The sequence below is a fragment of the Cnephaeus nilssonii genome (genome assembly GCF_951640355.1).
Source record: "Cnephaeus nilssonii genome assembly, chromosome: 12".
Taxonomy (NCBI): domain Eukaryota; kingdom Metazoa; phylum Chordata; class Mammalia; order Chiroptera; family Vespertilionidae; genus Cnephaeus; species Cnephaeus nilssonii.
This window is the reverse complement of record NC_137083.1, coordinates 75,584,321-75,601,495: the sequence shown is the minus strand read 5'-3', so window position 1 is coordinate 75,601,495 and position 17,175 is coordinate 75,584,321. Positions and strand designations below refer to the sequence as shown.

At 39.0% G+C, this 17,175-nt stretch overlaps 1 protein-coding gene across 1 annotated transcript in view; it reads right to left on the bottom strand.

Annotated features, from left to right (window-relative positions):
- SAMTOR (S-adenosylmethionine sensor upstream of mTORC1) overlaps window positions 1-17,175 on the bottom strand; it is a 103,076-nt gene that overhangs the window by 66,727 nt on the left and 19,174 nt on the right. The window contains exon 2 of the mRNA XM_079786236.1: window positions 5,330-5,471. Within this exon, the coding sequence (XP_079642362.1) occupies window positions 5,330-5,471 (142 nt within the window). The remainder of the gene's footprint in view (window positions 1-5,329; window positions 5,472-17,175) is intronic.

Below are 17,175 nucleotides of genomic sequence, written 5' to 3'. Positions count from 1 at the left end.
AGGAAAATAAAGTTAAATTTAAAACACTAAGTATGAATATAAAATAAAATGAAGAAACATTAGGCTTTATTACTCAAAATGGGACACTTTAAAATTACAGATTCCTATTTTTAAAATGTCACAGAGAGGTTAAGTTTGAGAATCTTGTAGCAATTTCACATTTATAAAATTATCATATACAAAGCACCATCATAGATTATGTTGAATACATAAAAAGTATGCTTGCCCTGGCTGGTTTGGTTCAGTGGATAGAGTGTCGGCCTACAGACAGAAGGGTCCCGGGTTCGATTCTGGTCAGGGGCACATGCCCCAGTTGCAGGCTCAATCCTCAGTGGGGGGTGTGCGGGAGGCAGCCCATTGATGATTCTCTCTCATTATTGATGTTTCTATCTTTCCCTTCCTCTCTGAAGTCAATAAAATGTGTATATACACACACTAGAGGCTAGGTGCATGAAATCCGTGCACTCGGTGGGGGGTGGTGGGGGAGAGAGGTCCCTCAGCCCAGCCTGCGCCCTCTTGCAGTCTGGGAGCTCTCAGCAGATGTCCGACTGATGGGGAGCAGGCCTAAGCCGGCAGTCGGATATCCTTAGTGCTGCCACGGAGGCGGTAGAGGCTTGCCAGCCGTGAGCCCGGCTTCTGGCTGAGTGGCATTCCCCCCGTGGGAGTGCACTGACCACCAGGAGGCAGTTCCTGCATTGAGCGTCTGCCCCCTGGTGGTGAGTGCATGTCATAGTGACTGGTTGTTCCACCATTAGGTCGATTTGCATATTAACTTTTTATTATATAGGATATATATATATTTATATAAAGTATGCTTTTCAGGAACACAGATGTGTCATATATATTGCTGAACTTTATTCTTAACGGAAACATAGGTTCTTCCAGAAAAGCTTAGATAAATTCTGCTCTTCAGCTACAGCTTACAAAAAAGAATAGTAGTCATAGTTAATGATGAACCAGTTATGCTGGTACTAGACAAATATCCCAACAGTTATTTTTCAGGTCCCTTCTGGTTTATGACAGTCAGGTTGTTAACACATTCAGAATCACTTCTTATTTGCTCTGAAAGGAGGGTATAAAAATCTAGTTTAGGAAGAATAGCATCATTTCATAAAGGTATACATTCAGAGAGAACAAAGGCTTAAACACAGTAGTGGTTTTTATAACACTTGAAAATTATTTCTGTGTATCAAAAGACTATTCCTGCTATTCCCAATTCCTATACTATTAAAATGCAGACTTTTCAAGATGTATCATTTTAAACTCATATAGTACAGCCATATCAGGTTGCTATCCAAAATCAGAAACTGGTGACTGGCAAAACCTTAAACAATTTTTTTGTATCTAATATAATTTTAGGGTGAACATAGTAGGACACTATGCCTGGGTATATAATAGAATAACAAACATGAGCCATAGAAACAACTCCAACACTTATTAGCTATTAAAGCCAAGGAATCTAACAGAGAAAAAAAAAGAGTAGTAAGACCTATTTGACAGGAGATACACACTTAAAAACAATTAACGGATGTACTTATCAAAGCTATTTAAGTGAAGGAGAATGGAACCTAAAGTATTCTTTCTTTTTAACTTCTTAGAATAAATCACATTATAGTTACATATAGCTCATACTTTGAACAAAGCTAGACTTTTTTGTTCCATAGACACTCCCTGGTGAAGTTCCAAAAACACATGATAAGAAAAGTAATAATTGAGGAATTAATTTAAAACTGATTTCTGCAAGTAGAACTATGGTCTAAGCATGGAACAATGCCCAGTTCTCATATTAACAGTATGCTATTAGTTCAAACACAATTTTTTTAGGTTTCTATTATTTAAGACTTTTCTAACTTGTCCTACTGAGATTTAGTTTTAACCCTAATTATATACAGGAATTTAAATATTTTTCATCATTAACCAAACATGTATTAAGTACCTATCATGTGCCAGGCACATATGTGACAGGACAACAAATTGAAGAAGGCATAACTGCCTTCAAGGAGCTCACACTAGTAAAGGAGACAATTTATATAACTACTAGAGGCCCAATGCACAAAATTCGTGCAAGGGGCTCAGCCCTCGCAGCCCCAGCTTCGTCCGGAAGGTCGTCCAGAAGGTTGTTTGGCTATCCGGTCTAATTAGCATATTATGCTTTTATTATTATAAAGAAAATACAAGTAATAAATACCAAACCCACTCTAAAATCATTAATATGAGATAATTTTTGAAAACTGAGTAGGAATAAATCAGGCAAGGAAGAACATTAGTTAAGGAGAGAAGTGCTTTCCTGGCAGAGAGAATAGCGTGAACAAAGTCATGAAAGAAAAAGCAGCCTGGATCCTGAAGAGATGGACATCAGTTCCAAATATGTGAAATTTAAAGTAACAGGCAGAAAATGGGTAGATGGATGGATGAATGGATGGATGGACAGGCATGACCAGAAAATTCACAGAAATAAAAAGCATGTAATTCCTAAATATATGAAAACATACTCAACTTCATTTATATGAGAAATGTAAATTAAAACTAGAGACAATAATTCCCATTTATCAGATTGTCAAAAATTCAACATGTGGGCAACATACTCTTTTGGTGAAGTTGTGAAGAAACAGGTATTCTCATTTTTTTGCTAGTGGAATTGCAAAATGATATAATCACCATATGGAGGGTGATTTAGCAATATCTAACAAAATCACATAGGTATTTACTCTTTAATCCTCAAATTCCACAACTAGGAATTTGCCAAAGATAAAATGTCAAAAATAAAAAAAAGAGTACACACAAGGTTATTTATTATAGCACTATATATAACAGGAAAAGCTTGTAATAACATCAAAATGAAGAAACCGATACACTTGTGATGATTAATTTATATGTCAACTTTATATGACCACCGGGTGCCTAAATATCTGGTCAGACATTCTGGATATGTCTCTGAGAAAGTTTCTGGATGAGAATAACATTTAAATTGGTAGAACAAGTAAAGCAAATTGTTCTCTGCAATCAGTTCCAGGTCTACATAAGCTGACCCTCCCTGAATATGAGAGTCCTTCTGCCTGACTGCCTTTCCCCTGCCTTTACACTCGAACTGAAACATGGGATCTTTCTGGTTTCAAGCCACACCTGCCCGGCTGTAGTACTAATTTAAAAGCAGCGCTGCTAAAAGCCAAGAAGAATAATGGTCTTAAATAGTGATGGTGCTGATTTCCTGATTGGACCACATTATTCTTCTGTGTTAGAAGGGAAATATTTAGTTTAGCAGTACACCTTATTTTGTATTTCTTAGGTTGAGGAAGAAAATGTATATTCTTAGAAAAGTCAGATTATAACCATTTTCTTTCTAGAACCAAACACTGCCCCCCCCCCAACAAAAACATTTTAATTCCAAGTACCCTATTTCCTATTATTCTGGTTCCTTCCTATAGTTTCCCAACTCCACAGTTCTTTGATTCCAGAACTCATTAAGGGTACCACCTATTTATTCACTGCTCCTTACCCACCTCACATTCAACTTCCTTCTTACACATTATCATAACCTCCACATGTATACACCTTCATCTCACTTGTCACTCTTAAGTCATTATAATCATTTGAGCATTAATCCTATTACACCGTCCTATCCACTCATTTCCTCACCCTCCAAGAAAAATTGTTTCACTATAACTTTGTGCCTTGATTATTACAGTAGCCTCCAAACTGGTTTCCTTACTTACACCATGCCCTTCCTATAGGTCTACCTTAACAGAGCAATTAATACTTAAGAATTAATGATATTTCAAAAGGCTAATAAAATCCTATCACTTCTCTTCATTAAACATCCAATGACTTCTCATCTCATGAAGAAGAAAAGCCAATGTCTTCACAATGGTCCACAAGCCCCTACAAAAACTAGCTGTTCATTATCTTATTTCCTACCATTCTCCCCTGTCACTCTGCTCTAGCCACCCTGGTGGTCTCCTTGCTGTTTCTGAAACAGGCCAGCATGCTCCTGCCTCAAGGCCTTTGGAATTATCAGAGCTTGTTTTCCCACTTCCTTCAGGTCTTTTACTCACATTATTTCAGTGAGGCCTTCTTTGTCTACCTTACTTAAAACTATTTTATTTTTCTTACTTTTTTTTCTTCTCATTGTACTTACCATTTCTGACCTATTACATATTTAATTTATGTATTATTTGTTGCCTCTAAGCCCCACTAGCATATAAGCTCCATGAGAGCATGGATTTTGCCTGTTTGGTTAATTGTTGTACTCCCAGTGTCTATAATATGACTAATAAGACAGTAGACAACACTAAATATTACTTATTAAATGAATAAATAAAATAACTAACTTAAATACATCTTTTTCTCTAGATCATTTGTTGAATGAATGAAATAGACACTATTACATAATTTTTAAATGAGATTAACACTGAAATTTTTAATAAAAAAATTACATATAAAATACAAACCTGAAGTTATCACAAACTTATTGTCCATGTAGAAAGATAATGCTTTGTTTTCTAGGAATTCATTTTAAAATTGAGTCAATATACATATTCATTCCTATAATTTTATCAACTTTTGAGAGAACTGATCATCAGTATTTCAGTTTCTGATGTTTTTAACATTAGAATCTATACTATGAGAAAATAAACATTACCCAAAGCCAATATAAAAGTTGGATACTCTGAGTCACACACACAAAAAATCAGGATTTTGCCGAAACCGGTTTGGCTCAGTGGATAGAGCGTCGGCCTGTGGACTCAAGGGTCCCAGGTTCGATTCCGGTGAAGGGCATGTACCTTGGTTGCGGGCACATCCCCAGTAGGGGGTGTGCAAGAGGCAGCTGATGATCGATGTTTCTAACTCTCTATCCCTCTCTCTTCTTCGCTGTAAAAAATCAATAAAATATATTTTTTAAAAAATCAGGATTTTAAAACTTTTAATATGTCTTCAAATTTTAAATTATAGAAAAGTACTCACTTTTACTTGAATCCAAATGTGAATATCTATCTAAAGAAATTTCTATAACTTATTAATAAGGAATAATGTTAAATTTCATATTTCATCATATTAATGTTAAATGTGTTAAATGTACTTTTAAAGCTATTCTTTTAAAAAGCTGAAGCAGAAAATTTTAAGGTATGTCCAAGAAAAACATTTTGATTTAAAAAGAGGAATGAAATAAATCTAGAGGAAGTGAAGCAAGGGGCAAGAAGTTGTTTAAAACACATCAACTGTTTTCAAACACTTCTATTTTGGTACAATAAATTATGAATAGCATTATTTAAATTGGAGCATGTCAACAATACATTAGAAGCCAAATATGTTAGTTCATAAAAACACTCACCTACAACACCATTCAATACGTCCTTCACCTTCACAACTTTTTGCCCAGTGATTATCTGCCAAATTTTTCATTGCAACAGCATATTCACAAAGTGTTTCCTCATCCTCGCAATGTTCTCGCCAGATCTTATCAAAATCTCCCACTAAAAACAAGGAAACAAATGAATTAAATTAACTATACTTTTAGATATCTACATATTAATCAGTTCCCTATTTTGAAAAGGGGCTGATGGATGACAGGGCCATGTAAGTTAGCAAGCAAGTTAAATAATTTTATTTATACACTAGAGGCCCGGTGCATGACATTTGTGCACTGGAGGGGTGGGTCCCTCAGCCCGGCCTGCGCCCTCTCGCAGTCCGGGACCCCTTGGGGCATGACTGCCTGTTGCCAGCAGTCAGACCTCCCTCTCGCAGTCCAGGGCTGTCGCAGTCCTGGATCCCTCGCTCCTTACCGCCCGCCTGCAGCGGAGGCGGGAGAGGCTCCCACCACTACCACTGCACTCACCAGCCATGAGCCCTCCGCCTTCTGGCTGAGTTGTGCTCCCCATTTTGGGAGTTTACTGACCACCAGGAGGCAGCACCAGCGGTGAGCATCTGCCCCCTGGTGGTCAGTGCACGTCATAGCAACCTGTCTCTGCCTTTAGGTCGATTTGCATATTAGGGTTTTATTATATAGGATTTCGACTTGTTCTAGGTATACTGTACTTTTATAATCCTAGGGCAAAAATGTTACTAAAAAACTACCTTGAAAGCCTCTCCAAAGTTTGGAGTCTTTATGAAATGTTCTGAATAAAAATTATAAACTGACTACATTATCTGGGCACTGTATTATTTCCAGCAACTATATTTTAAAAAAAATTAAATCAGTCATCACACTTAATATGAAATCTGAAATATCAATGTGAGTTCTTATAAAAAGAGGTATGAGAATACTATGGCTAAATAAATGACCTTAACATAATTTTATAAATCTGACTTTTCTAAGAATATACATATTCTTCCTCAAGCAAAAGAGTAAACAAAAATTATCAAGGTGGCTTCATTCAATGTCCTTAGACATAAAGATTTAAGTTCTCTTGCCTCACGTTCAAATATAGGCAATTGTTTGGTGACAGAATAAACTTAAATTGTATAGTTCAACTATAACAACACTTACCTATTCAAAATTTGAAAAATGATTGGTTATTTTAAGCACAGAGTTCAATAAGTACTGAGTTGAAAAACAAAATAATAGCCTTCTAATTTGAACAAATCAAGAAAAATAACAAAGCGTACAAACATACCCTCCCATACACAGTCAGGTATGTATCAGTCTCAGTTTTGTCCTGAACTCTGATTTTAAACCCAAAAGTTTCCCTTTTGGGGGGGTATTGTTCTTATATAACAACTAGAGGCCCAGTGCACGGATTTGTGCGCCAGTGGGGTACCTCAGCTTGGCCTGTGGGATCGGGCCAAAACCTGCTCTCCAGCATCACTTGAGGAGTCCCGGATTGCGAGAAGGTGCAGACCAGGCTGAGAGACACCCCCCCTTCCCCCCCGGTGCATGATTGGGGCTGGGGAAGGACGTGGGAGGTTGGCCAGCCGGGGAGAGACCACGGGAGGACTCCAGGGCATGTCCGGCCCGTCTCACTTAGGCGGCCCATCTGGCTCATCCAGCCAGATCCCAGCAGCAAACTAATCTACAGGTCGACAGTCTGCCCCCTGGTGGTCAGTGCATGTCATAGTGAGCAGTTAAGCAGCCTTAGTATATCATTAGCAAATGACACTTTGATTGGTTGAACAGCCGACTGGTTGACCAGACACTTAGCATATTAAGCATATTAGGCTTTTATTATATAGGATATAGGATATTTTCATTAATCACTAATCTAATATTTGTGTAGTGACAGGGCTCTCAATTTGTTAAGTAGCAGATTGGTAATAATTGCCCAGTAAAAACAAGCAGGCAAACAAAATTTTTCTAAATACTCAAAGAAAAGTCCTCCTCAGTTTTGCAACATCTTTCAGATGTAGTTATATAACAGTGTCAGTACAAAACTACAGGAAGTAAAGTTTTTGAAACAAATGTTTTGGTTAATGATATTTTAATAAATCTATCTATGATGGTTTATAACACTATTTCTGACTTTAATAATTTAGATTCTATAGAAACTACAACTTAGGACAAAGACCTAAGTACAAGTAGTTTATATGGAAGAGAATCCTAGGAAACAGGAGTGAGGGATTGGGAGAACAAGATAAGAAAAGAAAAAATGCTAATACCAGAGTGCATTACTGAGGTTGCTGTTGTGGGCAACAGAGAAGCATCTAGAAGGCCTCTGGAATTGTTCACCTACCGGATGGGAGGCTGAAACATTTATCAGTCACCATCCTCCATTAACTACGTGTTAACAACCAGTTAACAACTGGTACTTCTAGTCTATACTTAGGCCCTGAATCAGGGGACATCCACAGTGGACTCCAGCAGTGTTGCAGAAAGGCAGAAAGTAGAAAAGAAAGCAACACACATTTAAAGTGAAACTCTGTCAGGGCTGGGGCCTTTGAGCTCACAGTGTCTGTCCACCACAACTGATGACTAAGGGAGTATTATGTGAGCCACCAAAGGCATCTATTACTATGTAATTGTATAATGTGAAATTCAATTTACTTTAGAATTATTTTACTAGCTATGAGATGCAAAGACAACTGTAAATATACAGAAACCCATTACCCTTCAGCTGTTTAGAAGATCTCTAGTTTTTCACACTTAACAAAATTCTATTTAAATATTGTCAATTTCTTATAGAGTTTTAAGGCTTGCTATCTGCTCCTATGAAGTTCTGAAGAAGGATTCAAATTTTATCTATAAGCCTATTCAACTGATGGCAGACAACTTCAACTTAATGTTTTCACTAAGGAGTCTCCAGACTCTCTCCATGTATACTGATACTGAAATTAACATGTGATTAGTAAAGTGCGGTATACTTAAATAATAGAGAAAAAAACAATGCAACTGTATATACTTTTTACTCTTTCAACAAATTTGCTGAAAAAATACTTTATTTCAAACACTATAATAATAAAAGTGTAATATGCTAATTAGACTTGGATGTCCTTCTGGACGACCTTCTGGACGATTTGTAGTGGGTGGAGACCAAGGCAGAGGCGGCTTCAGCGGTGGTGGGAGCCAAGCCTCTTGCACGAATTTCATGCATCAGGCCTCTAGTAAAGAATACAGTTAATGAGCAAGCACTGGCATCAAAGGAACGGGAGAAGACATAATAAAATGTGGTAAGTGCTATAGTAGCCATAGGAACCTGATAAGTTTACTATGTTCCATGCGAGGCACTACCCTGGTACCAGAACTTTTAAATCATATGTTTATTAAACAAAAATGTATCAAACTACTAGGTGTACCAGTTATTAATGCAGATTTTGTAATCAAAGAAAACCCGACAATTTCAAGAGGAACATCAAAAGTGCTTTATTCAAAGTAATGTCCATCACTAGCTATACATTTCCCCCATCTTTCAGGTAATTTGTGGATACTGTCCCAATACAACTTTTCTTGTTTTGAGGCAAATCATTCAGAGACCCAATTTTCCACTTCTTTGTACGTTTTGAAGTGCTGCTCAGAAAGTACGTGTGCCATCGATCGGAACAAATGGTAATGTGAAGGAGCAAGGTCTGGTGAATATGGCGGGTGGGTTAATACTTCCCAGGCAAGATCTTTAACTGGTTTTGAAGTGTGTGATGGTGCGTTATCATGAAGCAAAATTACTTTGCCATATCTTCTGGCACATTATGGTTGTTTCACGATCAAAGCATGGTTCAAATTGATTATTTGTTGTTAGTAGTGATCAGTATTAACAGTTTCACCTGGTTTTAGAAGCTCATAATACACCACACCTTCCTGATTCTACCAAATGCATTTTCGAAGCGATTTGGCCTTTGCAGTCGATGTTGATGGTTGACCTGGATCAACCCATGATTCTGTGTGTTTGCGATTCTCAAAATAAAACAACTTTTCATCGCCAGTCACAATTCGATGAAAAAAAACCTTCCTTTCGTGCTGTTGAAACAATATTTTACTGATGACTTTTCAGTTTTCCATTTGTCTTTCGTTCAATTGATGTGGCACCCATTTTCTTTCCTTTGAAATCTTTCCCATTGCTTATAAATGATTGGAAATTGTTTGCTGAGCAATGTTTAATCTTTCTGCAAGTTGTTTTTGAGTTTGACAAGCATCTTCATCCAATAATGCTTGTAATTGTTGGTCTTAAAACTTTTTCGGTTGACCTGGATGTTCTTTGTCTTTCACATCAAAATCATCACCTTTGAAGCATATAAACAGCGTTCACAAGTATCTTGAGATGGAGAATGTTCACCATAAGCTTCCCGAAGTATTCAGCAGCATTTTTCTTCAAAATAAAATAATGATTTATAACTTCCTGCAAAAGCTCTCCTTTTGGCATGAAAATCGACATTTTTAAGCAACTTTTTTATGATGTTAACACCTTCAGAAAATTTGACATATGAAGTTTTGAAGTTTGTTGTCAATACAACAAAATAGCATACATATCAAATCGCATATATATCAACATATGTCTATTGAAAAAATCCGCACTATTAACTGATACACCTAGTAGACTACCAGGTATACACTATGTTAAATATATGGTGGTTTCAAAGTTAAAACAAAAACATACTTAGCATTTGGTTATGAGAAAATTTCACTTTCCAGAATATCCGTAAAAGCTTATTGAAGTATTTTAAAATAAAGTTACTAAACAAAAATAGAATGAAAAAATTCAGTTTATTTTTCATAACAGCCTGTTATGTTTTTACAGTATTCAAAATAAATGGTATTTACCCTTTAAACAAAGTATTTTTAAAATAATTTATAATTTGAGCTCTAAAAAGCCAAGAAATATTAAGGTCAACCTGTACGCAATATATATATTCAAACTGCATACACACAGACAAAATGTTAAAACTGGAGTCTAAGGATTTTATTATAATTTAGTTATTAAGTCCATCATGATTTAAAAGACTGTCCTGTTTGAAAGGGTAGTAGCTTTTCATTATCAAAAAGAACTAAGAACTTCCTGAGATCTACATCAAACATGTAGTCAAAAGAACAAGAAATGTATTCAAGTTCAATCCATCAGAACACTCAATAATTAATAATTAGCCTTATAATTATTTTAATATATTGCATTTGTAATGACTAAATCACTGTGATTAATAATCTATTTTCTTACCCATTTCTTACAGACTTCCTATAAAAATATGAAGTATTTTTTTAATATATATATATTTTTTGTTGATTTCAGAGAGGACGGGAGAGAAAGAGAGAGATAGAAACATCAATGATGAGAGGGAATTACTGACTGGCTGCCTCCTGCACATCGGACTGGGCCCACAACCCAGGCATGTGCCCTTGACCGGAAAAAAACCTGGGACCCTTGGGTCCGCAGGCCATCATTCCATCCACTGAGCCAAATTGGTTAGGGCAATATGAATGTATCTTCAAGTAAACAAAGACAGTGAGAAAGAGAAAGAGGGAAGAGAGGAAAGAAGAGGGAAATTTCCAATGAATTCTTACATTTTACTTTGCCCAAATACAGAGAATTCCAAAATTATTTTTAGAAAGCAAATTTAAAGATATATGTGTCCTGTAGCCTAGTTTGAAATTAATGGTAATAAACATTTTATGGTCAAACTAAAATAATAAATTTAGAGAAGAAATTGGTAATCATTTGTTCAATACATAGTTTCAAGATCAGCTCAAATCTCTACCTTTAAGACTCATCAAGAAACAAAGAGATAGGAAACAAATAAATAAAATCTGAAACCAAAGTAGTAAAGTAACCATTGACACCATAGAAATACAAAGGATTATTAAAAACTACTATGAAGAAGTATATGCCAGCAAGCTAGACAATGTGGATGAAATGGACAAATTTCTAGAAATATAGAATCTTCCAAAACTGAATCAGAAAGAATCAGAAAACCTGAATAGCCCAATAACAACTGAAGAAATTGAAGCTGTAATAAAAGCCCTCATTCGGATGGCTTCACAGGGGAGTTTTACTGAACATTCAAAGAAGAACTAACACCTATCCTCTTCAAACTATTCAAAAAAATCCAAGAGGAAGGAACACTTCCAAGCTCTTTTTATGAGGCTAGTATTATTCTAATTCCAAAAATTAAGACATTACAAAGAAAGAGAATTACAGGCCAATATGCCTGATGAACATAGATGCTAAAATCCTCAACAAAATATTAGCAAATCGCATCCAGCAATATATTAAAAAGACTAGAGGCCCAGTGCATGAAAATTCATGCACTGGAGGGGGTGTTCCTCAGCCTGGCCTGTGCCCTCTTGCAGGGGATGTCTGACTGCCAGCTTAGGCCTGCTCCCGCCACCGCCACTGCACTCCAGGGGGCAGCTCCTGGACTGAGCGTCTACCTCCTGGTGGTAAGTGCACATCATAGTGACAGGTTGTTTCGCTGTTTGGTCAATTTGCACATTAGCCTTTTATTATATAGGATTATATGCCATCACCAAGTAGGATTTATTCCAGGGATGCAAGGCTGATACAATATTCACAAATCAATAAACATGATGCATCACATAAACAAATTCAAAGACAAAAATCACATGATTTTATAGAAAAAGCATTTGACAAAATCCAACACCCATTTTTCACTAAAAACAAAAACTCTCAGCAAAGTTGTCATAGATTGATCATACCTCAATATAATAAAGGCCATACATGACAAACCTACAGCGAACATCATACTTAAGGGGCAAAACCTAAAACCATTTCTGCTAAGAACCTGAATAAGACAGCGATGTCCACTTTCACCACTCTTATTTAACATAGCACTGGAAGTCCTACTCACAATGATTAGACAAGAAGAAAACATAAAAGGCTTCCAATTTGGAAAGGATAAAGTAAAACTCTCATTATTGGCAAATGACATGATATTGTACATAGAAAACATTAAGACTCCATCAAAAAACTACAAGATTTAATAAATGAACTTGTCAATCTAGCAGGATACAAAATCAACACCCAGAAATTGATGGCATTTTTATACACCAATAATGAACTCTCATTCGTGCACAGGTAGGGACCCTAGGCCTAGCCAGCGATCAGGGATGATTTGTGGGGCAACCGGCAGGGTGATCAGGGCCCCCCGCTGGTGCCAGCCTGCCCTGCCAACCAGAGGGGTGATCGGGGGTGGCGCTGACCCACTCATTAGTCGGTTCTGCCCCTCCGATCGCTCCACTGCTGCCTCAGGTTCACCTCCCTCTGCAGGAGGTGATGGGGGTGTGTGGTGCCGACCTGCTTGCTGGCGGGCCCCACCTCCTACTGCTGCCCGCTCACGGCTGGCCCTGCTGCCAGTCGCCTCCCTCTGCAGGGCAACGGGCAGGGTGATCTGGGGGCCCCTCGCTGGCACCCGCCTTGGCTGGCCTGGTGCCTGCGGGCTGAAGGCAGCTCCTGTATTAAGCATCTGCCCCTGGTGGTCAGTGCATGTCATAGCGACCGGCCATTCTGCTGTTCAGTAGATTTGCATATTAGGCTTTTATTATATAGGATTAAAAGAAAAATAAAGTTTCCCAGACAAGAAAAAGCTAAAGGAGTTCATCACCACCAAACCAGTATTACAAGAAATTTTAAAGGAGCTTCTGAAATGAGGAGAAAAAAGGAACGTAACTATGATTGATAAAACTGAAAGTTCATTACCACCAAACCAGTGTATCAAGAAATGTTAAAGGGCCTGCTTTAAGAAGAAGAAAAAGCAAAGTAAAGAAAAAAGAGAGACAGAAACAAAGGTATAAAGAATAAATAAGTACCTATCAATAATAACCTTAAATGTAAATGGATTAAATGCTCCATTTAAAAGACACAGGGTAGCTGAATGTATAAGAATACATGACCCATCCTATGTAATAAAAGGCTAATATGCAAATTGTCCCCTCGGGTGGGAGTTCAATTGACGGGGAGCTCCACCGGTCGCTATGACGCGCACTTGCGGCTATCAACCAGTCTGATCCTGGCCCCAATGCTCCCACCCCCGCCACCAGCCAGCCTCCCCAAAGGCCCCGATTAGGAGGCCAGCCAGGCAACCTCCCGGGGTCCCTCCCCCCCCCCAACTGGCCCCCCAATAGGCCTTGATCGCCAGCCAGGCTGAGGGACCCCACCCTTGCATAAATTCATGCACTGGGCCTCTAGTATATATATAGTCTACAAGAGACCCCTTTCAGAACAAAAGATACACACAGGCTGAAAGTGAAAGAACAGGAAAAAAGTATTCGATGCAAATGGAAATGACAAAAAAGCTGGGATAGCTATACTTAGATCTGACATAACAGATTAAAAAAAAATGCCATAGCAAGAGATAAAGATCACTACATAATTTTAAAGGGATCAATCCAACATGAGGATTTATCCCTTGTAAACATATATGTAGCCAACACTGTACCACCTAAATATATAAAGAAAACCATGGTAGACATGAAGGAAGAGATTGACGGCAATGCAATCTAGTGGTGGACTTTAACACTCCACTGACATTAATGGATAGCTCTCCCAGACCAAAAAATCAACGAGGCAACAGTGACCTCAAACAAGACACTGGACAAGATGGATTTAACTGATGTTTACAGAACACTTCATCCCAAAGTAGAATATACATTCCTCTCAAGTGCAAACTGAACATTCTCAAAGATACAGCACATGTTACTCACAAATTAAGTCTTAATATATTGAAGAAGATTAAAATCGGATCAAGCATCTTCTCTGACCACAATGGTATAAAACAAGAAATCAGCCCTAACTGGTTTGGCTCAGTGGATAGAGCGTCAGCCTACAGACTGAAGGGTCTCAGGTTCAATTCCGGTCAAGGGTATGTACCCTGGTTATGGGCACATCCCCAGCATGTGCAGGAGACAGCTGATGGATGTTTCTCCCTCATCATGTTTCTAACTCTCTATCCGTCTCCCTTCCTCTCTGTAAAAAATCAATAAAATATATTTAAAAAAATAAATAAATAAAAAGAAGAAATCAACTGCAAGAAAACAACTGAAAAACATTTAAACACATGCAGGCTAAATAACATTAAATAATTAACAGATTAACAATGAAATCAAGGAAGTAATAAAAAGTTACCTGGAGACAAATAAAAATGAACACACAACCCAAAACCTATCAGACAGCAAAAGCAGTTCTGAGAAAAAAGTTCATAGCATTACAAGCCTACCTCAAGAAGCAAAAAAAGTCTCCAATAAAAAGTCTAACCCCACATGTAAAAGAACTAGAAAAAGAACAACAACCCGGAGTAAGTAGTAGGAAGGAAACAATCAAGATTATAGCAGAGGCTGCTACCATCCTTGGCTTCAGGCAGCTGTCGCCATGCAATGCAAAAACACTTTCATTTGTGTCTAGAGAAATGCCATTTCCCCTCCAAACGAAATTTATCTCAAGACCCACGACATGTTTTGCAGAATCTCCACATCTACTTTGGTGCTGCAAAGTTTCAGAGGGTCCAAGGCAGCCCGCAAGTATCTCATTTGACCCATAGCAGCCAGATGGAACTAGAAAAACAGTGAAAGCTGCTCAACTGAATGCATGTCAAGGACCATTTTAGTGGGCCCTTCCAGCAAAGATGCCACAGAGGAGCAGTTCAGCTTGTGTTCAAGCATCCTAAGGATGGGCAATGGGAGATTCAGTACCTGCCCTTTCACACAGTGACTCTCCATCCTCTCATTTTTCCAGGGAAGCTGAATTTTAAAAGTCCACAAAAAAGAGAACCAAGACGGCAGCATAGTAAACGCCTGTACTCTCCGCCTCCCACAACCACATCAAAATTACAACTAAAATACAGAACAACTATCATCCAGAACCACCAGAAAGCTGGCTGAATGGAAGTACTACAACTAGAGAAGTAAAGAAGAAAGCACACTGAGACTGGTAGGAGGCAAGGAACGGGCTGGTCCGGCACCCAGGTGTGAAGCTTTTTGAATCGGGAGGTAGATCGCTTCTGCAGTCTGCCCGGAGGAGCGAGGGATCCCAGCCCCACAACAGACCCCCAGCCCATGGTTCCAGAGCTGGGGAAAGAAGTCCCTATAGGCAGTAAGAACTGCAGACTATAAAAACCAGGGCAGATTGGGTCTGAGTGACACACAGGCAGCTGGAGACCCAGCTGCTCCACTTAAAGGGCCGGCACCACAAACTGAATTTACAAGCTCCCACTTCCTCTGAGCTCCAGTGCTGGGAGAGGCTCTGGGGGACCCAGTCACATACAGGGAGAAACTGGACTGTCTGGCATCGGGGCAGGAACTTGGGGCTGCTTTCTTCCACACGGAGGTGCTTGCAGCAGTTGGTCATTGTTCCCGTGCTGGGACCTCCCAGAGCAAAGCTCACTGGCAGCCATTTCTGTTTGCTCCACCCTGGTGATTCCCTGAGACCCTGGCCCCACCTAATTTATAATCCCACCCAAGCTGTGCAAAGCAGCTTTTGCATATGAATGGTCTTACCTTTCTCAGGCTAAAAACCTGTCAAACAAGCTGCAAGTGGGTTAGGGAGCCCCAAACCTATCAATAAAAAGCGCAAGACCCGGCACCAGCACCAGGCTGCCTTGCTTTACAGCTGGGCCTCGTCTGGGCACTTCCAAACCCCATACAAAAAGGAGGAATCTGCAGATCTCTCTGACGCTCCTGCTGGGTGTCCCCAAGCAGTGGCTGACTTTGCACCTCCCTGGACACCCAAGAACCAGTGTACGCAGTGGTCAGTGTGAGACTATACCAGGTTACAACTCTTCACATCCATAAGTGACACACTCAAGGAGCACCAAAACTCCACTGAAGCAAGTCCTGCTCCATAAGGGTGTCTCCTGCATAGCAGCTCTCCCACTGTAGTTGCAGCTGATCCCCACAGCCAATAGGCCTGGAGGTCAATTCCTCCCAGTGACAACAACAACAATCAAGGCTCAGCTACAACAAAACTGTGCACACAACCCACAAAGGGGTGCACCAAGAGTGTCCACCTCAGGTGGTTGGGGAGGCTGAGCCACTAGGCCCTATAGGACACCTACTACACAAGGCCACTCTATCAACTCAAGGATACTTAGCAGCTACCCAATATATAGAAACAAACACAGAGAAGCAGCCAAAATACAGAGACAAAGAAACATGTCACAAATGAAAGAAATGGAAGAAAGCAAACTACTGGATATAGAGTTCAAAAACACAGTTATAATGTTACTCAAGAATCTTCTAGAAACCTCCGAGGAACTTAGTGAGACTTTCAAAGATCTTAGTGAGAATGCCAAAAAATTGGAAAAGGACCAGTCAGAAATTAAGCATACAATGACTGAAATAAAGAATATATAGGGATTCAACAGTAGACTAGAGGAACCCAAGAATCAAGTCAAAGATTTGAAATACAAGGAAGCAAAAAACACCCAACCAGAAGAGCAAAAAGAAAAAAGAATCCAAAAATATGAAGATAGTGTAAGGAGCCTCTGGGACAACTTTAAGCTTACCAACATCAAATTAGGGGGTGCCAGAAGAAGAGAGAGAGCAAGATACTGAAAACCTATTTGAAGAAATAATGACAGAAAACTTCCCCCACCTGGTGAAAGAAATAGACTTACAAGTCCAGGAAGCACAGAAAACTCAAAACAAGAGGAACCCAAAGAGGACCACACCAAGACACATCATAATTAAAATGCCAAGGGCAAAAGACAAAGAGAGAATCTTACAAGCAGCAAGAGAAAAACAGTTAGTTACCTACAAGAGAGTACCCATACGACTTCCAGCTGATTTCTCAACAGAAACTATGCAGGCCAGAA